A 26158-nucleotide genomic window follows, 5' to 3' on the forward strand; every position below is an offset into this window, starting at 1 on the left:
GGCCTTGTTGAAACACAATGCTCTAGAGCTCTGCTGCTTGAACAAAAAATAACTGGCATAGACAGTGCTTCTTGACCTGATAAAAACCTTTGATGCAACTAATCAAAAAAGTCTTACTGAAAAAAAAATTACAGAAGTTATAGCTGCACAGATAGTTTAATTTGACTTACTCTCTGGACATTGTGTTGTGATCAATGGGGGGAAAAAATCCAGCAGAAAGGCACTGCAGAAATGTTGGTAATTTGAAAAGGATCCAAAATAATTAAAACAAAGGTTGTATTGAAGTAAACAGGAATGACTGATATATGGCCATGTGTCATATATGTTTATGCCTGTCATAAGAGAAGATGGAAGATATGCTGACAGTAGATATACTCCATGTTCAGCATCTGTGTAAGCTGTCAAACAAATTAACAGGAAGCAAAAAGAAGAAACCTGTAAATCTTTTTTGTTGCTCATTAAATGAAATGTATGAAATATACCAAACAACAGAAATAAAACAGTATGTGCTACATTTTTTACCCAGACTCTATAAAGCCACTTCCCCTGGGAATTAAAGACCCACACACATGCAGTGAACTGAAACTAAAAGGAGTCTGTTTAGTCAAACCTCAAAAAGCGTTCCTGCTTTTCCACAGCAGATTTATAAAGTACAGTTCTGGTTACAGTCAGAGGGTTTTGCCTTTGATTTCAATGGACACAATGTTTCAACATTGCCTTCTAGAAAAGTAAGCAGGAAGCTGAACCAGCATGCAGAGAATTAACATGAAAATTAATGTATGGAGAAAAAGGAGAACTTTTTTTTTTTAATTCCATATAATGCATGAAAGAAATGGAAAAGCCAACATGCAAGTTAATTTTTAGGTAGGCCACTTGTATGTGAACAGCAGTAAGACCACAAGACATCAACTGGCCCAGATTACCTAGAATTATGATGCATTGTTAGTTCCTGGGGTGATGCCACTGTGCATTCCCAAATTACCCTTTAACCAGCTACTTCAGGTAATACATCTGCAAAATCTGCAGTCTTTGCTATAGACCACAGTACAGTATACCCTTAAGTGTTCTCAAGATGGTATCTCCACCACCAGTGCTTTTTACTGAGCTAGGTAACTCATGCAAAACAAAATACAATATAAAATGGGATGCTTTGATTAGGTATTATATTGTGGAGTTGCATTTGATATAAAATATAAAAACTTTTCTTGTTTTTTTTTCAACAGTATGTGACTTCAGTTCCAACTAGAGAACAAGAAAAGACCTCACATAAGTATCACTTAAGCTTCAAAGCTGACTTTCTGAAAGCTCTTTTTTCCACTGAACTGATAAAACTTTGTTAACCAACTGGGAAAATATTGAGACTTGAAGAATTCTGGGGCTCAGAAGTTCTTAGGTTTGAAGAAAACAAAGTCAAAATCTTGAAGAATTTTGACTCGTTTTATGAAGAAATTTATAAATTATAGGCTTGGCTTGTGGCAAAAGAGATGAACAACAATTTAAGTAGAATGAACTATATAACTAAGTTCAGTTTTCCTTTTTTTTTGTTTTGGCTTCTCAGAGTATAGCAGACTTGCTTCGATGAAATATTTGCATAAATCACCATATGAAGTTAATTTCCTGATCATTACACAAATCAATTAAGTTTATGTTCTGTCTATATAAAGAGACATATGTTGGTGCAGTAGATCCCAGTATCTCACTTTACAAAAAACAAAATAAATATTCCCATGCTTTCTTTTCAGATTAAAATGTGCAATCTCAATGTGTGATGCTAACTTGCCATGCAGTTATGCAGCCATTTCCTCAGAAAACATACAGATGTGCTGTTACAAGCATGGCCTTAAAACATGCAATTTTTAATCCAGAAATATGCCTTGTGGGGACTATGGTGGAATGCTATGGGAGACAAGTGCTCAAGAGACATTGCTGCCTGTTTGCTACCTGGAATTAAGATGATACTCCTCAGAAAAAATTTGGGCAAAAATAAACTGAATAGGAAGTCTCCAGTCAACTTGAAGTCTTTTACAGACTTCAGCGTTCACCTCTATTTTCTGCTATCACTAACAATCTGAGGCAGAAAGTACTTCTCCATAGAAGTATACAAAATACAGACAAAGCAAGGAAGACTAGACAATCCATTTCCCTTTGAAGGCATTGTATTAACTGAAAAGTGCTAATTAGCTATTTAGCAACCAGTCTTCTCACAGGCTCCAGTTGAGGAAGGGTTCCCTGTTTGGACAGAAGTTGTGCAGCATTACAGCTTTTGTACTCACTTCAGGAGTGAGCACAGAGGTCAAGCACTCTTCAAGAAGGATCACAACAGCATTTAGTCCACATTAAGCCTGTAATTCAATACCAATACTTTCTAATCAATACACTACTTCACAGTGGTAGCTGACAGAGCTAAACTGATAGGATCTGCTCAGCTAACATACATTTAAAATAGCAACATTCACTGGAGTTTATCTTTGACAGTGAATGAAGACACACAGAGGTAATGAACTGTAGCAGAGACAATGGAAAAGATTACTGAAGAAAAGCACCATTAATATACTGAAAGAGGTACATAAAATTAGCAATGCCACACAGATCTCAGTGCATGAGACCCATACAAGTAATCTATTTTCTCTTATAGATAATCACAGCATTATTTTCTTTAAAATAAAGCAGGTAGAATAGTTCAGTGGTGTAACTTTCCCACATTATGGGCTGTCTGGTTTGGCATCCCAGTAGATATTTGTATCCTTGTATCCCCGTAATTATTTGTATCCTTAGAATGAGTATAGCTATTTCTTAAGAAAGAAACGGAAGATCAGAGGGTACTTTGTTAAACAGGATCCTACACACCTAACTTGCAATGCAGGAAATACTGTTTCCTTATTCACTGGGCTGCAAACTTCTGAAGAAACATTTATGATCTACCAATGCCATCGCAGTTTTAGCTATGATACCACTGTGAAAAAACCTCCCACCGCTAAACAAAACAAAAGTTATACTGTGTTAAGGGTTTCATTTTTCCTAAGTATGTTGACAAGATGTTACGAATCAAAATATCTGAAGGATATTCTTGCCTTCTGTAAATTCTTTACAAAAGTCTATCAACTTATGCATCCACTTAGGATATTTGTGGTCTTGCAAAAAAACTATACTGGTTGCTGCTCTGGTATAATACTAGACCTTCTAGCTATGCCTTTGAAAAATAAAGTTGAAATGAAATAGAAATAGATGTTATGTCATGACATACTGCTGTCAAGAAGACCTTCTATGTGACTAAATCGAAGGCTATTTTAATTTATACTGAGACTTGAACAAATAATGTCTCTCTCTTTTCCCTCCCAATCTAATACCCAAGTTCCAATAAGTGCTCCTGACAGCATTTGGCAGAACCACTTCAGCGCTTTGACCTAAAACCAGAAAGAAAAATCTCAAGCTCATCATTAACAGGTTAAGTGATATAAAACACCAGTCCTCGAGAACACAGAGAAGACTGTAGAATAAAAATTTTAAGATAAAAAAGTTACTTTCATGAAACATTATATATATGATCTGAGATTTATGACTGAGTTTTTTCTTGATAAAATTCTATCAAATATCCTAGAATTCTACTATTAAATAATCTTTTTGGACTATGTAATCTTAAACAGGTCTCAGTTAACTGTCTGGCATGCTACCATCTCTCAGTATCGAGAGTCCTCACAGAAATTAACAAGTCTCTTAATTGATTTAGAAGCTATTTTAAAATGGTCCTTTCCTGAAATCAGAAACCAGAGTATACAAACACTCATGCCATGCACCATTACAATCTGACACGAGTCAGATTCTTGCTTGAACACAATTATCTACAATCTCATGTTATTACAGTCAAGGGAGCACCAAAGTTTACAAACTTGCTCACTCTGATCTGCAGAGTCCCAGAGGGCCTGTTTATCTTCCCAGCACTATCTGTTCATAGATACTTCCTTTCCCCAGTAGATGCTTCTGAGGACAGTTGTTATTTTTTATTTACATCTCCACTTCCCTTCCAAATTTTCCCTGAATTCCACTTTACACTTTACTTCATAAACATATTTTGTCAAGACCTTCTCCATTCATCAGCAATAATGAAATTTATTCACATCACATTAGCTAGAGACAAATAAGAAAACAAAGGAGAATACTGAATTCAGAAGCCAAAAAAGGAAACAAAAAGAAATTTAAATTCATTTCTTAGAACTATACCAGAGATTTTAAGAAGAAAAAAGAGAAAAAAGTTACAAGTGTAGTCAAACAACACATAATCAAATCTCCTTACTACTACACCGACCATCAATCATTTAACCAAGACGAAAAACCAAGTTCTCTGAAGGAATCTGTATGAAGGGAAAGTTAAGGCATCCACTGTTCACACAAGTATCTCTGATTTTAGATGATCACAGAACTTAAGGCTCTCTCTAAAAAAACCCCAAACCTCACACCTATGCAAGAGGGCATATGACAACCTCATCAACTAAAAACGAGGTGACATTTATGTTACAACTACATGTTGCCTTCAAACTGTAACAGTTTTTTCAGGCTAGAATGTGAAAACAGACCTTTAAAGCTTATATAAGTTTGAAAACGAGTGTTTTCATACAACCATACCTATTTCCACGTAGCGGTTTGGAAGGTCACGTATTTCACTGGCATGCCGTTCTTTTACTGAGCAGATCTAGGAAACAGAGATTCAGACCATTATGATGAATGAACTGTAACTCCTAAAATGATACTAATGCTGCCTCAATAAGAAAAGGAATTTCTGGGACTCCTTGAACATGCATTTCACTATTTTGAAAAACATAAGTTGTGAAACAGTGATGATGCACCACTGATAAACACATGGGAAAGTTGTGGCTGTAGTTCACAGCACTATAAATATTCTGGGGGAGGAGAAGGATGATGTACCATACAAGAGAAATCTGAAAATACCTGCCCACTGTGATTTCTTCATAGAAGCATATATGTGAGTTTGATCTTGGTGTCTTCTCACCCTTTGCATCTCATTACCTTACAATTTTAGTAAGAGTTTGCTATTGCTACTCAGTAACAGTAGAGTATGTACATATAAATGCAAATAATCAAAATGCTGTGAAGCACACACAAACACAAGCACGACGACAGATGCCAAACTTAGGACAAACCTCCTCATTTGTAAAACTCTAAGTTTAATGCTCCAAAAGCTTTTTACACGTCACCTACCCCACTTTACCCTCCCTTTCCATCTATTCCTACCAAGCACTTTTAATTTCCCACTGTGCAGTGATGCAGCAGTCTGTTATTAGAAAAGAGCTAACAGGCTTGTAACAAACTCACGTCAGGTGCTGCTCTGAGAAAATCATAGTCTGCAGCACACAAGTTCAAAATGCCAGTGCCCTGCTGAAAGAGAACAAAACCCAAAGCAGCCTGTCCTCCCACTCCACCTTTTTTTTCCCATGGTTGACCAAAATCATGTGGCTGTTTTAGCAGCCACAACCTCCTCAGCCCCCAAAGCAATCCCCTCCAAAAGTATCTCATGGTAAGTTGTTCTTCCTTAATGCTAATCAAAAGAAATGAATTCAATAGCACACTACAACCTTTTAAAAGAGGAAATCTCTTCAAGGCACAGAGGAGCGAAATGTCCCTGACGATTACATTCACTGCATGCTCACACACAGAGATCTGTCTGACCGCTGGGTGTCTATCACTCCTCCTTCTCATAAGGGTCACTCCAATGACATTTCTAAGGCAGTAGGACTTCTGAACACTGTAGTCAAACCAAATTCTATTTTTTTCGATTGTCTTTGCTTTTCAGAAATAATCCTCTGTTTGTCTGTGATAACAGCAAGCATTTATTACAAAGACAGGTAATTGCACCTTTACTGAATTTCCCCAGCCAATAATCAGCGTTAAATTATCCTTCCAGCAAAGGCTGCAGGGATACATATCTGGGCGAAGGCTTATGTCGTCTCGAGGCACATTGGTAATTCTTTGCTTGGAGATCATATCAAGTATCTTCACGCCCTGAAAGTTTAAATGCAAGAGAACTTTATTATGTATGACAAACTCCTACTCACCACTTTGTACCTAAGGCAGCCAGAGCAGTTTACAGAGTGTAAATTTCAGGGTAGGGCCAAGTGTGCTAACAGAAAAAAGTGTTGATACAAAGACCCATGTAACCCAGAAGGTGACAAAAGGAGTAAAGGGATCAGAGTAATTTAGATATTTTAAATTTACATGCCAAATAAAAAGACATCATAAGTGAATGAGTGACAGATTAGCAATTTTAGTCATGCACCAGTTCATTTCATTGGGTTGGTGCTACTCCTGGAGAAACAAAAAAAAATCTCAGTTTTTCCACAAAAGCCCCTGTAGAGACACAGAAATTTCCACCTTGAAAAGAAAAGCAACAGCTCATTAAGATAAATGAGTCCAATCTATACTTCTCAGGAAATGCATTTCTACTCTTATATTAAAATAGAAAAGCAAGCATATTTAAACACTGTTTGGTTTTGTATGCTGTGTTTTTCACTGCGTCCTCAGGGAATCTCCTAAACTAACAGAAAAAAAGTTTAAAAAAAGAAAGATTAAAGTCATTTGACAGAGAAAAAAAAAGAGTCATTAATCAGGTTTTTCCATGCCATTTAGACAAGGTGAAGCTATAACCTTTTCAATAGCAAAATGGAGATTAATTTCATGTTAAGTAATGACTTGTTCTTAGTAATTTAAACCAAAAATCTCCAAAATAAAATATTTCTTTTCTGGTCATAGGGCTTAAAGAACAACTCTCAGAATCACAGAAAAGGAAATGGAAAGGATCTTGAAAGGTCAGTGTCCAGGATGCCACAGTATGTTAGTATTTTTCTAGTGACAAAAGTGATTTAAAAGATTCCTCTGCCTCTTTCTGTTCCCTGCACCATGAGTTTCTGTGTCCCCAGCTGCACAGATACAACTGTTTGAAAGTCAGAGTCAACACAGGATGGTCATGGTCTAAGCCAGGTTTCGCTGCCTTTTTTTTTTTTGTTTAATCACAAGGAACAGTAAGTGGTATGAGGGTGGTTGAAGGTTTTTTTTCAGTGATCTTTGTCACTGAAAAACTATGGGCACGAAAGACACTCCTATTGACTTCTCTTCAGTTAGCAGTCATCAAGGTTTCAAAAACAAAAGAACAACAACTTGCACATCGCATCTGCAAAGTACAGAGCCCAGATCTTTGGGTTAACATAAACAAGGAGCTTATGTTTTGTGTTTTCTACACTTATCCGATAAAATTTCTAATCTTGCTTGAACTGCATTTTAATAAAGTTGCCTTTTATAAATCGTTATAAATCCTAGTACTTTGTCTTCAAGGATCATTTTCAGGTAAAAGTGACCCCATATCACAACTTCTCTTTTTCTACAAGGAAGCAAATCTTACATGGGATAGGCTACCTTTAATGTTTAAAGTGCCTTCCCAATCAACAGTGTAGGATCCTCTATAGTTATAGGTTGCTTAATGTAATAAGTTTTAAATAAGAGTAAGTTATTTAGAGTTATAATATTGTGATGTAGTATGCTGTTTGCTTACATTTATTTGCTTGGCATGAGTAGCTCGATTTTTTGAAGTCTTAGGCAGCAAACTGTGAACTTACACCTAGATATGCTTTTTGTTGGGAATTAATTATTTTCTTCTTACTAGTGGGTATACAGTGCTGTGTTTTGGATTTCGTATGAGAATAATGTTGATAATACACTGATGTTTTTAGTTGTTGCTATGTATTGCTTACTCTAAATGAAGGACTTTCAATTTCCCATGCTCTGCCAGTGAGCAGGTGCACAAGAAGTGAGCAAAGGGTCAAAAGGGGCATCTGCAGTTACAGTCTGAGGTGGTGTGTATGTGACTCCTTGAATGGTGTGAGAATGCTTGGGCAGCAGCTTCTCCTTAAACAGTAAGTATGCCATTTGCATAACGAACTGAAAGGACTTCCAAAGTCAACTTGATCAAATGGGAGTCAGGCAGCCAAATGCCTCTCAAGATTTGGTCCTCAGATATCTCAGTTTGTAAAACTTACACTCTTTGCCATGGAAGAAGGACAAGAGGGCACAGCAGCAAACAACACGGGTTACCTGAGCATCTGATAAGCAGAATTACATTTTGCCTAAATAACCTCAGAATATCCAAAGTCTAAAAAGCTCTCACAGTGTGCCCCACCAACCAAAAGGGCTTAAGAAAATAAAAACTAGGTAGCCACAGAAAGACAGTAAGAAGCAAGGCTACAAAAGATTTTGTCTGATTTTGAAAGAAAAAGGTGTAACACAAAACCTTGCTAGAGGATGGAGGAAATTTAAAAAAGGTAAAGGGGGTAAAGGGGAAGGGAAAGGCCAATAACCAAATATATTAATCTTTCGGAGGGCAAGTTTCATTTCATTTTTCCTTGAAAGATAGGCCCTGACCATGGCTTTTCATCTCTGACAGATGGCTCTCAACGTTTTATTAGTATTCTGTGTTCTGATGTGGCATATCATCTCTAGGGATAGCTCTCCTCAACTGTCCTATCCATCCCCAGCAGATTCACCTAGAATACATATTTTAATTGTATGGCTCTGAAAAGAACAAAACCTTCAAAAAAGCTAATGTTGTGTCAATCAAACCCTCAATGAAGCTTCCATTCAAATAGAGTTATTAAAGGCAAGCAAAATAAACAAAAGTCCACCTGCAACAATTTTATATCAAAGTTATAAAAAACAACAATGGCTTTAAAATATTTTAATAAATGCTTCCCTTTAGGATGGAATAATAATAGAAGGAAAAAAAGTTAGTGTTTCAGAAGTACTTTCACCACATTTAAAAAAATACTTTGGAATTTAGACATGATACACACTTAAAAACATATCCCTCACTGCTGAGCTTTAAAACATGGATCGTGACCCATCAATTAGATATATAGTGATAGGTGAAATGCAACACTCAGAATGAATGCAAAGGTTTCCTTTAAAATACAAATTACACTTAGAAAAGTGTAATTACACTTAGAAAAGGTGCCTATTTTCTCCTAAGTCTAGCCTTTTCTAGTGGCCTGACACAATGATAAATTATTACTATATTTTTAAATAATCTGCAACATTAAAAGTGCACGACAATGTCACTTCAGTACAAATTACATAATCCAGATAGTTTTGGGTTTTCTTCCCCAGGGGTGGCAAGGAATGGAGATGTTCTATTATTTATATAAAGAATAGCTACACTGACATTTCTTCCTCAGTTTGCTTCAATAAATTGTACTGGTCAAAACTCTAATGTGCAAGAGCATACACTAATGACCATTCCCAACAGTGGTATGTAGAGCTACTTTTCCTAATTTCTTCAAAAGTGGTAATCATATTGGAGAACACTGACTATCCAGCAGGAAATGCCTGAAGAAATTTCTACAAAGAAATGGCATCTAAACCACTATCCTTCAATGCCTTTTATACCTGATTCTTCAAATGTATCATTTTTCAATGGAATACATGGAAACAAACATAGAAAAATTTCAATAATCATTGTAACACAGAGATATTTTTGTTCATTTAATGGAGGTGGCAAATACTTACCATATTATTGGCCCAAGCAATTAAGTGTCCTCTCCATTTCACATTTCTTATATTTCCTTCCCCTTCATGTAAAACCGAAGGCTTCCATCTATTCATCCAGCCTCTCTCATACAACAGCAACTATGAAGAAGTGCAACAATAAATATTTCTGTGACACAGTGCTGTATGCAAATGCGGGAAGTATCTTTTCTTCATTCTATCTTACTTTTTTTGGACATTTCAGAACTTATGCCTGCAGCATTAGTGACAGCACTTCAGAAAGTTGGTAAGAAAAGCAGGCCTCCTCACACCTATCCACCAATCTCAACATAGGCTCCTTCTTCCCTCCAAAAAACAGGTAGTCAAAGAAAGTTATCAAAGATCCCCAAGCCTGTGACCTTTTGCTTGGCTCCATGTGGAACTACACAGCCTTTCATAGGGGTCTAGAGATGCTGTGTTGTAGTCCCACACATGCAAACTGCACTGTACCACAAGTGCTGCTGGTCGTAAAACTTGAGAGATTGGTAATCCCAGGTTCTACAAATAAGGAAGGTATTTTAGAATATCTAAATGCATAGGAGATGTTACGACATGCTTTGCATCAGCAAAGAAAAACCAAACTACTGTCATGGTTTGAGATAGCCCAAAATCCAATTCCCTAGCTCCATCCCCCTCCCACATCTCAACCCAATGTGAGATGGGTTTTTCCAGACAAAACACAACCAGACTCAAAGTGAGGGAAAGGGAATATATTACAGTGACTATACAAATAAATACTACAATACATTATATACAACCTTAGCTATCTCTACTATGACATAAGTATTTACAATGGATCAGATCTCTTCTCCCCTCCAAATAAAAGTCCAGGAGTGAAAGAAGGAAGAGATCCTTTCAGCTCTCAGAAGCAGCAATGTCTCTAAGGTAGCAGGCCCTCTCTTCTTTTCTTGCAGCAGCTGATAGCTGGATCTCTGCCAGCACACACGAGGGGGAATCCAAGCCCCTTGTGGCCCCATCGCCAACCAACCGAGGGGTCTTTCATGGACTTCGTCACCCCAGACAAAGGTCGTATCACCACGTCATATCACGAAGCACAGGGGGTCTTCGTGACGGTCTGGTATCTTCAGGAGATTCAAGCTCCTTGCAGGGCCTCTGTGCCCTGTCTCAGGCTGTGAGCTTCTTTGTAGCTTGCAGCAAGGGAGGGCCCCCAAGGCCAACCTCCCACACACCGTCCTGGCTGAGCTCTCAGGACGACCGAGCTTCTCAGCTCCTTTACCCATTTAGGACTTCTAATCAGTAAGAGTCCACCCTTTCCATTTTTGGAGGGATCTCCAAGGAAGTTTTAGGGGAGTTTTACAGTCCTTACCCCCAAGCTTTCCCTCTGTAGAAACTTAGTTCTGTTCTCTGCTGCCGGTTAGCATGCTGTTTCTGCTGCTTCTCTGGTTTAGGTCTTATCAGTTGGCTTTTAGCCATAACCTCTGGACGCTGCCGCCGCTTCTGCTCTGTCTCTGCTCACTCACGATGGAAAACATCCTCCAGCTCACAGCTACAGACACATAGTCCAGCTTAACACTGTTCCAAGTCTCTGCAGCCCCCAACTGGGGCTGAAGGGGGGGGGCCCAGAGGCCCCGAGGGGCTCAGAGCCTCTTCCTCTCGTGGCTCACAACATGGCTACTTCTTCTAATCTCAAAAAACTACAACTCTTCTCTTCCGTTTGGTTGTGGTATGTTTACATTTTTGCAGGAGCGCTCATTGGACAGAATTTCAAAACTTCCAGGGGTTTCCACCCCTTGGGGGCTACCACTTTCTTAGCCTCTGGGGAAAACAAAGTCCAAACCACTACAACTACAAACTACATGCAGCCAGCCTGAAAGTCCATACCGGTTCCTGTATGTCTCAGAAAGTTGTTTAATAGGATTACACGGAATCACTTTGAGAGATGCAAAGTGCAGCACTTGGAGGGATATCTAAGTAACACGTTGAAGCAATTATAAAGATAATAATCTAAGGTACCAGTTCTGTCAACTTTTTCATGAGTACACCCTCATACAAACATATGCACAACTTGAACTCAAGCTAACACCTTACACTGGAAAGTGTGAAATTGCTGCCTGCAAGGATTTCTACCATGCTAAAACCTAAATGGAGTACTCATGTTGCTAGTATTTCCTATCTAAGATCCAGTTGTAGATGTTTTTTTATAGAAGGTTTCCTGCCACTTGTATTTGAATAAATATGTCAAATGCTAGGACACTGGTTATTTAAAATAATATCTTTTAGCAAAACAGAGACTCTTAACGGCAATTACACAGACTGCCTCTCTCCTCTGAAGCCACGAGATGGCATCAGAAGACAAGAATTTTCTCCAACAGTTTAAAGCAGTCGCCAGGTAGGATAGTCTGTTGAAAAACTTTTGTGTAAAGCATGCTGCAGACACCACACTTCTCACTCAAGCAAAACGACTTCATGCCCTTTACACAGCTCACATGAAGGCCCACCTTTTAGACAGCACAGATATTTTTTCAATATACAAAAAGGCTACTCAGTTACTCTTAAAAAATATGCTATTTTACAGCAACCATGGCGAGCCACTGAAAGCAGAGGTAACATCTATGCTCATAAGGCAGTGACGTGCAGAAGGATTCCCATTAGAAGGCTGGTAGGTAGATGAGACACACAGGAGCTGTCAGCCTGTACTATCTCCACTCAGAAGCTAAGGATGTCATTAAAGACTAAGAGATGTGCTGATCCAGACTTGAAAATTACTTTTTCCTAGTTTACGAACCCCTGAGGAAAAGCTCGACAGAAAAAGAACTGTTGCTTGGATGCTTCTTTCAATACCACCCAACAAAGACAGCAGCAAAATACATGGTATCTTTATTGAGACTGACCGAACAATGTTGCAAAAACTGACGTGGACTATGTGAAAGGTTAAAACTGGCTGATGTCAATTATATTAATTGAACTTTGAATCTTTTCTGCTTGCGAATGAATCAGGATTTAAGTATTTTTATTACATGCAAGATCCAGAATGAACTTGGTATGACAGTTTGCACTTTTTTGTTACTGTTCATGGTTTGTGAACATTATGCGTTTTCATGACTGAGTAACAAACTGCAAAGAAAGTAAGTTTTCTGAGAAAGAACTGGTGAGGAGAAAAAATCTGAAAAATCCCGCTTCTGTCTATGCTCAATTCTAATCAAATTTTCAGACCAAGGCAGTAGAAGTCATCAGGCTGCTATTACCTATAATAAAGATGGAAAGTGAATATGAATCACTACAACACCCTGAATTTCTGGTTTCATATCAGCAAGTGCAATAGGTCCAACACTGAGGCCAAAGGGCACTCAACATTGTGGCTTCAAAAAAACCCCATGTAATCTCAAAATGTGCTTTACTAATTTATCTTCAATGCAATTATCTGCATGCTATTGATACACATAATGTGATTTATTTTATTTATATTTACTTAATGTTATAAATAAATCACATTTTGTGTATTTAGAGCAATGACACCTGGAAACTGAATTTGTGAACCCAGAACTTTCCTATGTGTTTTGGAACTGCTATCTACTGAATGCATCTCTCAAAATAAGCAGACTAATTTACTTCTTAGTCTTCCTTTCTGTCTCCACATTGAAATGTTTGTCATACCAGAAAATAATTTAAAACTTCGAAAGAAGCTAGGCACATAAAAAATCCACAGTTTCTGGAGGGGTTCCTCCTACCACCTCCCCCTCTTTTTGGTAGAGGAAAAATATTTTAAGGCTTTATTTCCCATAAATTCCATATTATGGCAGTCAGCATTTACAGTACTTATATTTCAACAGCAGCCCAAATCCCACTTTCTTGCATTCTCTGCAATAGAGTTTATGGTTTTCCCTTTTTTCATTTATTATCATAAAACTTTCTAGTCCTTTGTTACATACAATACAGTAGTGCACTTCCAGTGTATCCTGCATGGACTGCAATTCCATAATACAGCTAAAATAAAATAACATTTGACTTCAAGGGTCCCCACCCACACTGCTTCATAGTACACTGCAATCTTTTGTTAGCTCACTAATTATTTTTCCGAATCTTAACCGGATCATTAAGAAAAGTGACACACTGAAATGTGTGAGACAAGAGGATAGAGCAGGACACTTTTTGGTTTTAAAAACAAGTGGATATATTTCTCTTGGATTAGTGATTACATCTCTGTGTTTTTCACTGACAGGAGATTAGCCTACCCCAAAAAGAGCTCAAAACTCTACTTTAGAGTGCAACTGCTAAATAGAAAAGAGAGTTCTTGGATTTAATGGAGCCTATCATGCAATTAGCATTAACACTAATTACATGTAATCCCAGTCTTTAAACTATGTAGAGGAATTCCCAATCCTCTGAACAAAGAGGCCAATGATTGCAGCTTTGGTAGTATCAACACAGCAAAGTAATTCAATTCAATTTCATCTCACTACCACTTACTGCCTTCAAAATACTGAAATAAAAGATATCTGTTCTCACAGAAATTTCAAAGCAAACATACTTTTACTGAAGCACTATGCACAGCACCAGTACTTTGTTTTAACATAGCACCTTCTGTGTAAAGATCTGAAGGAGTTTTACAGAAGAAAAGGCTTGAAACTTCATTTTCATAGAACCATAGAATCAGCTAGGTTGGAAAAGACCTCTGAGATCATCAAGTCCAACCCTTGGTCCAGCACCGCCATGGTTACTAGACCATGGCACTAAGTGCCACATCCAGTCTCATCTTAAAAACCTCCAGGGACAGAGAATCTACCACCTTCCTGGGAAGCCCATTCCAATGTCTGATTACTCTCTCTGTAAAAAATTTTTTCCTAATATTCAACCTAAGCCACCCCTGGCACAGCTTAAGACCGTGCCCTCTTGTCTTACTGATAGCTGCCTGGGAGAAGAGACCAACCCCCATCTGGCTCCAACCTCCTTTCACGTAGTTGTAGAGAGTGACGAGGTCTCCCATGAGCCTCCTCTTCTCCAGGCTAAACAACCCCAGCTCCCTCAGCCTCTCCTCATAGGACTTGGGCTCAAGTCCCTTCACCAGCCTTATTGCTCTTCTCTGGACCTGCTCCAGCACCTCAATATCCTTCCTGAACTGAGGTGCCGAGAACTCGACATAGCACTCGAGCTGCGGCCTCACCAGCACTGAGTACAGGGGAAGAATAGCTGCCCCGGTCCTGCTGGCCACACCGCTCCCAATACAGGCCAGGATGCCATTGGCCTTCTTGGCCACCTGGGCACACTGCTGGCTCATGTTCAGCTTCCTGTCAATCCAAACTCCCAGGTCCCTTTCTGCCTGGCTGCTCTCCTGCCACTCTGTCCCCAGCCTGTAGTGCTGCATGGGGTTGTTGTGGCCAAAGTGCGGGACCTGGCACTTGGCCTTGTTCAACCTCATGCCATTGGAACCAGACCATCTCTCCAGCTTGTCCAGGTCCCTCTGAAGAGCCCTCCTGCCTTCCAGCAGATCAACATGCCCCCCCCAACTTGCAAATTTACTAATGGTGGATTCAATCCCCTCATCCAGATCACCAATAAAGATATTAAATAGAACTGGGCCCAACACTGATCCCTGGGGGACACCACTAGTGACCGGCCGCCAACTGGATGCAGCACCATTCAGCACCACTCCATTCACCATTTTGTAACTGAAAAAAGTCCCTGTAATTTCCTTGTCCTGTTCTTTGTCTGCCTAAGTGGAAAGGTGAGCCTACCTGTGGTATTTGTTCTGTGTTTTGGCACCTCTGTCATCAACTCTCACCTCAGCTAGGCAAGACCACAAAAACCTAAAATGCTACTTCCATGATTACAAGTGATCACTACAGCTATTTATTGTTTTCAGCATAAAACCAACATTTACAGGCACAGTCAAGATTAGCAGATACCACAGAGGAACACAGAACAGCATGCTGCATGAAGACTTACTGTTTACTAGTGCATCTCTAGGAAAACATATAGCAACAATAAAAAATTATCTTTTCTGTTTGGAACAGCTGATAGACTGGATGAGCTCAAACGAGGCAGAGAATAATATAAACCTCAAGTTTTCTATTGAAGATGAGCTTTTAAAATTTTGTCATAAAATGTTGTCTAAGGAGCTGGGGTGTGAACAGAGAGGAGGGCAGCAGGTGCAGTCAAGGGAAATCAAGCAAGGAGGCAGAGGCAGACAGCAGCATCAGGAGGTTTGCGATGGCAACAGTGACAGACGAAACAGGAGCTACTGCTGTAGTTCATGGACAGAGAAACTAGAAATTTTGAGATGTTTAATACAAACAAATGCCATAGGACTTTTATTAGGCTGTACTTTTAATAACTCAACTGCCAGATTCCAGCTGTCGCCTATTCACAAAGAGCTACAGAATTAACACCTTGGAAAGCAAATCCTGCAGTCTTGTAGGCAGAGAGACACATTTCATACATTTAGATCCTCTTTGCTTGCCACCTCGGGCAATGAAAAAAGTGTTTTACACAGACATTTGCAAAACACACAACTATAGATTACATGCACATAGGACTATGATCTGTTCTCTTTACACAAACCAAATTTATTATAGCAAAAGGAGAATTTTTTTTTAGCAATAAAGAAGAAATGCACATCCAAATAATCATAAACAAGAAATGTAAGCAAAAAAAAGGTTTATTATGTGAACACTACATACTATATGTGCAAGGTCTCATCTGCTCAATAATATTGAATACATCTGGGCACTATACATCGCACCAAGGAAATCACAGAGCAGTATTATTGTGGCTTGCTTGCTGCTACAGCTTGTTTCCTACTTATGGTAAATTATCTAATGCGTGGACAGAAATTGCCATAGTATTTACTCTTTTTTCACTTTGAGTATTTACTGACTGACATTTTATAGCTTACAAAGCAATCTGCCTTTCTTGTCTGGTACTCTTCTACCCAACATAATGCCAAACAGCTGACTATCTGCTTTCTAAAAATGGACTGTGCTGCAAACAGCATCCTGACAATTTAATAATTTGTCAAAGTAGTCCAGTTATTATGAAGTACATATCATAGGGTTCAGAGGTAAAGGTCATCTACTTACTCACCAAGCAAAGTGCATCTGCTGACACTAAAAAGCAGACAATTAAAAAAAAATCTGAGACATTCCTTGGCAGACTTGACTTTAACATACAAATTCCACTACCCTAACAGCAGTCACAGATCCCCAAGAATGCTATTTCTCTTCCCGTTTGTGCATTGTTCGCAGTTACTATCCTTTCTCTACATATGTTGTTGCTCTGCTTGGAGTGGAAAGGAATTTAGGTTATCTTGTTTTGCATCTCAGGCAGGAATCATCATTGGTCCAGGCCAGAATTCTGACATTGAAATAGTATTTTTAATTTTTTTTACAATGAGAAATTTGCCCCAGGTAACACAAAGTTCTCTCTGCTTTTATAACAAACAAAGAAAAAAGAGTCTAATGTTTAAGCTCAAACATCAATATGTTCAAATGTTAATTCTGGAAGGATAAAGGGGACAAACATGATCTGTATTTGTAAAACAGTTCTTATACAGTATCTTCTTCAGCGAAAGAAACACAGACACTATAAAAATATGGTTTTATACATATTTCCACCATACATACATATTAGAAAAACCCCCCTAAATATATTATGTAGATATAGATACAGACAGCTTTAAAGATGAGATTGCTAACAGTCACAGAGTAAATCTGCAGTTTTATCTTGGTTCTCTATCCCTTAAAATGTTTCAGATTAGATATGCAAATCAATATTTATTATACAAAATGCATGTCCTAGGCAAATGAGGAGACCCAATCCTTTAAGACACTGAATATAGTACCCCCATAATGGCTTCAGAATTCATTTGCTTAATTTGTGGTGTGTCCCCACTACCATGCTGGGTAAAGAACCCCCAGAAAACCCCTTCATTAGTATACATTCAGCAGAGTGACTCAATCACTCCAGACAACTCACTTTCCTAGGAATTTTACTACAAAAATCTATTTGTCTAGTTATTGATGTTAATCACAACATGAAATAGAGAGTCTCATTGAGGCCTCTGCTAAGAGAGGAATCTCAACTTGTCCTGCTTGACTAAGTTATCTTTATATAAGATGCAGTAATTTGATATGTTGACTTTGGAACTGAAATATTCCTCAGTCTTCTTTCTTAGTTCTGTCTCTTAACCCTCAGGACATAATCGATACCTGGAGTTTATAATAATGTTCATTTAGCTGATGCATTGGGAAAGACCAGCACTCTAACAGTTAAATCAAGAACACCTTGTTTTCAGCTTTAGCACCCTCATTTACTTGGCTTTTACCCTGTTATTTTCTGAGATTAGACCCTTTTTTAAAAGGTAGAAGGTTATGGCCTTCAATAGTACAGTATTTGTCTTTTCCTTTACTCTGGAGCTGTACTGTCTGCTCTGGACAGACATGCCCTGTTATTTACAATACACGATATTATTATTTCAGGGTTACCATCATCTGCCAAGTCAGCACAATGGTGCTGTGGTTAATTGCAGAGATGGGGAGGAGGGAAGCGCCTCTTTTTAGTGTGGTACCTACTGCTTCTCACTGCTACAGTGATTTCTAGGCAGAGGTAACATTCATTCATTAAAAAGGGGGCAAAATAAGCTTTTCTAACCCAAAACAGAAGGCAATGATATTATCTCAAGCTTAATGGAAGTTCTTTACTTCTAAAAACTAGCACTTTAGTAAGCAAACAATTTATATTGGTTAATTAGTTCACAATACAATTTAGAGAAAAAATGCTGTTAAAGGGCTTGAGTACCTGCCTAGTTAAGCAACTGTACAAACATGGTAGAGTTAAGCTTACAACAATGATTTAAATAGCTACGCTAGAGAGTACCGCTCTTAAGTCAGCCTTAGGTCAGGCTGAGCTTCTAAGATGTGGCAAATCTCTGTATTACACAACAATTCACCCAATTCACCCAAGTTCCAGATATCCGCCTGTGCTGGGAACTGAGGACCTGCACTGTGCATCCCTGAAGCATGTCACTTACGGTTTTTTCCCTCTCTGTCTCTCTTGAATATTTTCAGGATGGCCAGCCACAGTGGGTCTTTGAACTGGAAAGTGTATTTTTCACACATTTTATATCATTATGAAGAATGGTATATTTCTCAAAAAATTAAGCAGGTGGTAATTTACAGCAGCTCTCCTCCAATCATTGCAGATTCTACTGAGGCAGATGCTAGCTATAAAATTAATAAATTTAATAAATTTAAGCACATCTTCTGAGATGAGACAAAACAGAGTGTTAAGGTCAGGGGGTCAAGTTCTTGTGTATGTGTGGTTTGGCTTCTTTGTTTTGTTTCACTGTAAGCCAAAATCTGTATGAAATTCAAGTAGGAAATCAAGAACATCCTACTTTTATTCTGAGACAACAATGATTATAACGGAACTAGAGGGGTTTGAGAAATTGATGAAATTTCTTTCTGGATACATTTATCTGCTCAAATTATCTTAGCAAACAACTAAAAAAACCTACTCAGCTTTTAAAATGCTAATATACATTATGTCACCATCTCCCAGAACAACAAAACAAAGATAGAGACCCTGTAACCCTTAGGACGAAGAGTTCACACAACACACACTATATTTTTTTAATGTACCTCAGAGGACTGGGCAATCACCAACCATATGAAGTTCAACAAGGGAAAGTGCTGGATTCTGCACCTGGGATGGGGCAACCCTGGATGTTCATACAGACTGGGGAATGAGATGCTGGAAAGCAGTGCCACAGAAAGGGACCTGGGGGTCCTGGTCAATGGCCAGGTGAATATGAGTCAGCAGTGCCCTGGCAGCCAGGAGGGCCAACTGTGTCTGGGGGGGCATCAGGCACAGCATCGACAGCTGGTTGAGGGAGGGGATTTTCTTGCTCTGCTCTGCACTGGTGCAGCCTCACCTTGAATATTGTGTGCAGTTTTGGGCGCCACAATATAGGAAAGATTTTAAGCTGTTTGAGAGCATCCAAAGGAAGGCAATGAAGATGGTGAAGGGCCTTGAGGGGAAGCTGTATGAGGAGCAGCTGAGGTCACTTGGTCTGTTCAGCCTGGAGAAAGAGGAGTCTGAGGGGAGATCTCATTGCAGTGTACAAATTCCTCGTGAGGGGAAGAGGAAGGGCAGACACTGATTCCTTCTCTGTGGTGACCAGTGACAAGAACCAAGGGAATAGCCGAAGTTGTGTCAGGGGAGGTTTAGGTTCTTCACCCACAGGGTGGTTGGGCATTGGAACAGATTCTCCAGGGAAGTTCTTGCAAGAAGCATTTGGACAATACTCTCAGGCACATAGTGTGACTCTTTGGGATGGTCCTGCGCAGGGCTACGAGCTGGATTTGGTGAGTCCAGCTGAGCATATTCTGTGATAGCATAAGAGCTTTAAACAAAGCTTTTCTTTTAAGCTTGATCCAAAATGAGGATACCCTTATTGCTAACCCTGCCTTGGCATTTGTGGGGAAGACAGGCAGCATGCCTTTCACCACTGCTAGCTATCAGGGATGAAGTCACTGTGTTTCTGCAAAAGCTAAAAGAGTAGAGATGTGAGGAGCCATGGAGGTCCTGTCCCCCTCCCTGAAGGAGCTCACCCAGCTGCACAATCTCCAGACAGAGGGAGAGAGAGGTGAGGTCCACAGCCTGAGGTTGTATGCTTCAGCCTCACCTTTGTGGACACTCCCTGTTGCCCCCCTACTACTCATTGGCTTTACAGTTAAGGAAAAGTGTAAATATTCAGAAAAAGCAAATAGAAATAAATCATAGATACATTAGTAGGTGGAATTTTCAAAGAGCATTTTGTTATTTTATAAAGGCTCCTTTTGGAGGAGAGGAGAAAAGGGGTAAGGTTTCTACCACAAGGCTAGAGTTTTTATTTGTTGGTTTTATGAACCAATAAAATCAAATTCCATGTGTCGAGGGACATTTATTTCAATGCTAAATACCTTATGTTAAGATGTCAATTAAAGTTTTTCTGAAGGGGAAAGTTCCTCAGCAAAAAATGAATGTATTAAGAATGAGTATATCATTCCCCAGAGGACAGAATATAAAACAACCTGTCAAGTAATCAAAGATAACCAAAGAGAATGTGTTAACTCCCTGATGTTTTTTTCTGTTCAGCATCAGGTGAATGCAAGCTCTCTTACCACCTGACAGAGCCCTGTTCTATTAATTTCTTGCTTCTCTCTTTCCGTGACCCTTTTATCAGCACAAAAAAGCTTCACAAACTGGTGGCTGACACAGACATCCACTGACTGTGCATTATTTTAAGGACAACACCAACTTCTACCAGCCAGAAAAAGCTGTCCAGCACATGCCACTTAAATAAATAAAGCACAGTTATGCTCTGAAACACAGTGAACTGTTAATTGAAAATTAAGTTGTATTCAGCACTAGGAGTCTGTATTTCTTACATGCTGGTAAGGGAGAACCATGGCACTTGGTTTGATGCACGTGTAAGTGAGGCTTGTTCATACTCAATTTATAAGAGAAGGTAACAGAAAATTCCATGAATTAAGAAACTGTTCTAAATAGAACTTTTTATATTTTGACTGAAAATATGCCATGTGATATAAGATACTTGTAGGACCTGGAAGCAACTGCAATCTGAAAGTCAGAATTGTACCATACACTAAGAAGAAACTTAACGCACATTTGAAATACCAGCTGATCCAAATGGAAGACTACGTACACAGATAAAAATGCTGAGAATGGTGTGAGGTCTACTCTATCAAAAGCTCTCCTTGATTCCTTTAAAAACAAACAAACAAACAACAAAATCCATACCATGAATAAGAACTGATGAAAATACTTGGGTTTTTTTGCCTTAAATCCCCAAATCAAACAAACAAAACTCCACCCCAAAAAATCTCCCACAGGTGAAGCAAAAGAAAAATCCCAAACAACAAGATCAACATGCCTTGTAAAGATCAATATTAAGGCACAAACTTCTGCTTCCACTTCAAGAAATTAAAATAGAGAAAATCTGGCCTAGGAAATATGACTTGTTTTTCAGGCTATATACACAGAAGTATTTCTACTCTCAAGCTCGACTTGTTGCAATACGTTTTTAACATAAAAAGTGCACTTTCCCTTCCCCTGGAATTAGTCTTAATTAAATAAAATTAAATAAAATAAATAAAATAAATTAAATAAGAATGGTTTGGAATACAATGCATAATTAAAAGGAAAAAGCAGAAGTCTTTGCTCTAGGTTTTAAAAATCACATACGTAGCCTTCTGAGCCATTTCAAAAAACTATTTAAAGGTAGCCGAAGTTCATTACACTAGGACTGCTTACCTTTTTTCCTCCTGTTACAAATTGCTTGAAGTGGGATCTTACAAATTGAGGATGAACAGCAACAATCTGGGGATGAGGGGGAAGGAGAGAATTGTGGATTAAATAAGAGTTTACATGAAGCGCCACATCACTTTTTAAACTAGATAACCCTTGGCCAATCATCAAGTATTACAGGTGAATTCTTTCTCTGAAGTAAAGCCTAGTTGTTTCAACATCTGTTTTTCCTAGAAGAAAATTCTTCTAATTATATGGTATATGACAAGTCTGACACTGAGAACCACATTACACTGAAGCTACTTTTCTGTATAGCAAGCAGTAGAATTAGGACCAAACAGAACCCTTGCTGTGTGCAAGGGTTACCCCAATTAAATCTTGTCTGGGACCTGCCTAGAGGGCACACACACTTCAGCCCTGTCACAGGACAACACTGTGTACGTCTTAACAACACGTCTTAAACAGTTTCTTTGCCTTACATGTTCCATGTCAAGTGCAGGAGATCCAGCTGTAAGAGCCGCAGAGGCCCTAGGAGGCGAGTCACATCTGGCACGTGTGAAAACTTAATGACCCCGTCCCTTTCCCCCCGCCCTCAAGAGCAGCTGCAACATGGGAGACACCAAGCAGCAAAACACAATCATTTGCCCACACCACCTTTCCTCATGCAAGAAATGTTTCTTGCTAAAAACCACTAGATATTCCCTTTTTCAACAGCCAGGCGGACACACATCTCTAAAGTAGAGTAAAACTCAAGTTTTCTCTTCAGACAAGGTACATCAGCATCCCTGCCCATTTGCCTGGTTGCAAAATATTGCCCTCACATTTAGCAGAATCCTCAGAATTTGTATCACAAATCTATAAAGAAGGAATTATGCTGAGACTGGCGACAGCTGAAATAGGACAATTTCACTTTGCCTTTTGTATTTGAAAAATTCAATAATACTCCTTACAAAACCACGATGGGCTTTCTTACTACCTAACCAGATCAAAAGCTTTTATATTGAGATAGAAAACTATTTTCTAGTGACTTGAATAACATTGCAAGGAGGTGGTATTCCTCTCTCTCATTTAGACTGAATGCGACCTTTCTGTTATTAAAAGACAACACCACCACAATTACTAAAGATTAAAACAAGCACTTACTTTAATAGGACAGTCAAATGTTTCATGAAACTCTTCTGCTGAATACAATCCAAACACTTGCACCTGAAAAAGTACATTGAAAAGCCAAAAATGTTTACCTAATAACCATTTGACAATTAACATTGAATGTAAAAAACTAATAGCTAGAAGGTTCAGTTGAATGCTAGCAGTTATATCTTTTTTCCTAATGGAAAAGAAGTCAAAATTAACAATTCAGAGATAACTGATACAGCTTGATCTTCTACTGTGGCATCTCTCTAAATATTTGCAGCAGTACAAAAGTACTTTTTTGAATCTTTTTCCTCCTTGGTTTTTTGGATTTTGTTTTGGGTTTTGTTTGTTTGTTTTTATTGTGGGGGGTTTTGTGTTTGTTTTGTGTGTGTGTGTGTTTTGGTTTTGGGATTTTTCTGTTCTGGTTTTTTTTACAAATACAGTAAAAACTGCAAGTTCCTTTTGCTTTAGGCTGATCAAATCTGTTTAACAGATACTAACCTAAGTACGGTAAGAGCAACATAAAAACATTCAGGAGAAGATAAATTAAAAATTCTTCCTTTCTGAGAAAGAATGGTAAGGGGGTTTTTTCCCCCTCCAAGCAATACAAGGTTTACATAAGAAAAGAAATTTGTGACAATAAAGCAAAACTAGACTGAAATCCAAGGACAATATATTTCTTGGCATCCTCTCCTCCTCCCAAGTGCATTCAGTGCTATTTTGTTTTATTCCATGACCAGTGGTAATGTCTTTCTCTGAAGACTCCTTCCTTCTCTTTTATGTTGATGTATCAACAGTCAGAACTGAAGTTGTAACCATAGGCAATCAGAATATCTATCAGAATGAATCCATCTGAAGAAGCCTCAACATTAAATAAAAAAAAATTGTTTCTGCTGCCAAGAGAATTAACAGATTTTTTAAATGTTTTCTTGCCTTTAGTTATAAAACAAGTACAGAGGTATCAAATGCTATGAAATACTATTAGATTTAGATGCTATGACTACAGAATAGGGTTTCTCATGATTTTTTTAAGTACAACCCTCTTTCGGACTCGTGTCTCTTCATTCAATACGCAACGTTCCCTTCCCCAACTCTCAGATGGGACAGTTGACAACCCAGTTCCTGCAGAACTTAGGAGTAAAACAGGGCTGAAGACTTATGGCCAGGAATCAGTAATTAATTTACTAGTTATGATTTCCATAAAGAATAATAACTGTTTTGCTTTTCCATTATGATTTTAAGAGGTTTCTACATGTTGTCACAAGCTGCTGAAACAAAATCATCTCAGGAGGGATGGACACCAATGGTGGGAGAAAAGAGAAAAAAGAGCATCCCATGGAGCGATCAGCAGGAAAACTGCATCTGACAGCAAATTTACTTTAGAAGGCTTTCAGACAGGCTCTCATTATTTTCTAGAAAATATCCTTCTTTTCTGGAAAAGGTAATCCCTTCAGTAACTCTCCTCTACATGTTCAACAGATTGGACTCAAAAGTTTTAAAAGAACTTTTAACCTTATTTCTTTCTCCCCATCTCAACCATGATTGCTTCAGGGAGAAAAAATTTAAAAAAAAAAAAGTAATAAAAAAATATAAATCCCCCTAGATAAAGACCTGCAGAACAATGTCAGCAAATGCCAGTAATGGGCCTCAAAAAGTGAGGCTTAATGGCTTTAAAAGATCAGTTCCAAGGACAAGAACCCCCAAAATTCCTTCAGATAGTCAAGGAGACAGAGTAAAAACATTAAACTTTAGGTAAACTACAAGAGGAACTAAGCTATCAGCAAGGAACTAAGCCATCCTCGGAGTGGCTCAAAGTTCAGCAGTCTCAGTGAAGTTTAAAACATCTCAAACCATCTCATCTCCCTTTCAAGTTTGTCTCCTGGATACATCTCCTAAGCAGCATTATCAGCTCAGTCCACTACTCATTAGCGAATATACTGCCTCTAACAACGTGCTTTAAAAATACTTCTGCATGCACTGTGTAGGGCTGCGCTACTGATCCAAAGGATTAGAAAAATCAATATTTGCAGACTGTAAGATGTATCACAAAGCTCTGATTATGTAAGCCAACCAAAGGGTTGTATTTAAGTTGGTCCTGGCTATAAGCCTAGAAAAGCTTTGGGCTGATGTCTAGAGGATTTTGCTTTCTCGGTTTTTGTTTTCATCAGTTGGCACAGCATATCCAATCCAAAATAGAGCCGAGAGAAGAAAGAAAAAAAAAAGAAAATACATAATTAAAACATAACAATGCAAATTCTGTGGAAGCAGAATCCTCAAACATAACAAAACAGCCCTCTCAAATTAAAACTAATTAAGCAGAATTAGCAACAATGTCCTCAACATTTTGCTAATACTTCACTGAATGCAGCCATATGATATTTCTTAAAGAGTATGAAAACAAAGTGGAGTGACTTAAAAGGAAAACACAACTCAGCATAAAATACATGTTATGTTCACTCTAGGGACATCATATAACAGTTTATTACTTCCTAATGTCCTATATTCTTCAGAAAGAAAGTGATTCTTTTGATATTACAAACCTATATCGGATTTATCTATTTCTACTTTCCATGCTCACTCTGCTCATGATGCTCTTAGGTAGCTGGAGAAAGGATTTTGTGATTCCACTACATTTTGCTAGTCCTGTCCAATTTTAAATATCCACAACCCACCATTCCAGTGCATCCAGACTTAGCTGTTTCTTTGCTTCCACACTTGGAAGAAGTAACTAACCTTCAGTGATCAAAAGGCAGGCAAACAAAAACATTTTATCTACAAGTGGCATTTCTTGAAAAATGATCAGTGTAATACTTCATGGATTTTCTTAACATCAATGTTGGTACACGCATTAAAGATGACACTAACAAATGCAAACAATGGGTTTTCAATAGCATTTATATTTCTTCATGTAAAAAAAGTTACAAGCCAGAGTAAGGGTGAAAATTACACTGCTCTTATGTAACGACACGAGACCTTTAGCAAAATTGGGAGTCAGATCCAAGTTTTTCAAGACAACGTACAACTAACTACATACAAAACTAACACACAAAAACTAACCTAAAAGATCTCCACAGTTCTGAAGATGCAAGCCTGATTCCCTTGCTATTTATTCAAGCACCAAAATTCTCTTATACAGTAACAGCAGCGAGACTCGAGGGCTGGTGTTGGTTTTGAT

General features: G+C 38.4%; 1 protein-coding gene across 1 annotated transcript in view; it reads right to left on the minus strand.

Annotated features, from left to right (window-relative positions):
- VPS41 (VPS41 subunit of HOPS complex) overlaps positions 1–26158 on the minus strand; it is a 110016-nt gene that overhangs the window by 36771 nt on the left and 47087 nt on the right. Inside the window, 5 exon segments of the mRNA XM_032679926.1 lie at positions 4621–4687; positions 5869–6015; positions 9565–9684; positions 21856–21921; positions 22993–23055. Of these exon segments, the coding sequence (XP_032535817.1) occupies positions 4621–4687; positions 5869–6015; positions 9565–9684; positions 21856–21921; positions 22993–23055 (463 nt within the window).

Source organism: Chiroxiphia lanceolata, chromosome 1, assembly GCF_009829145.1.
Source record: "Chiroxiphia lanceolata isolate bChiLan1 chromosome 1, bChiLan1.pri, whole genome shotgun sequence".
NCBI classification, from domain to species: domain Eukaryota; kingdom Metazoa; phylum Chordata; class Aves; order Passeriformes; family Pipridae; genus Chiroxiphia; species Chiroxiphia lanceolata.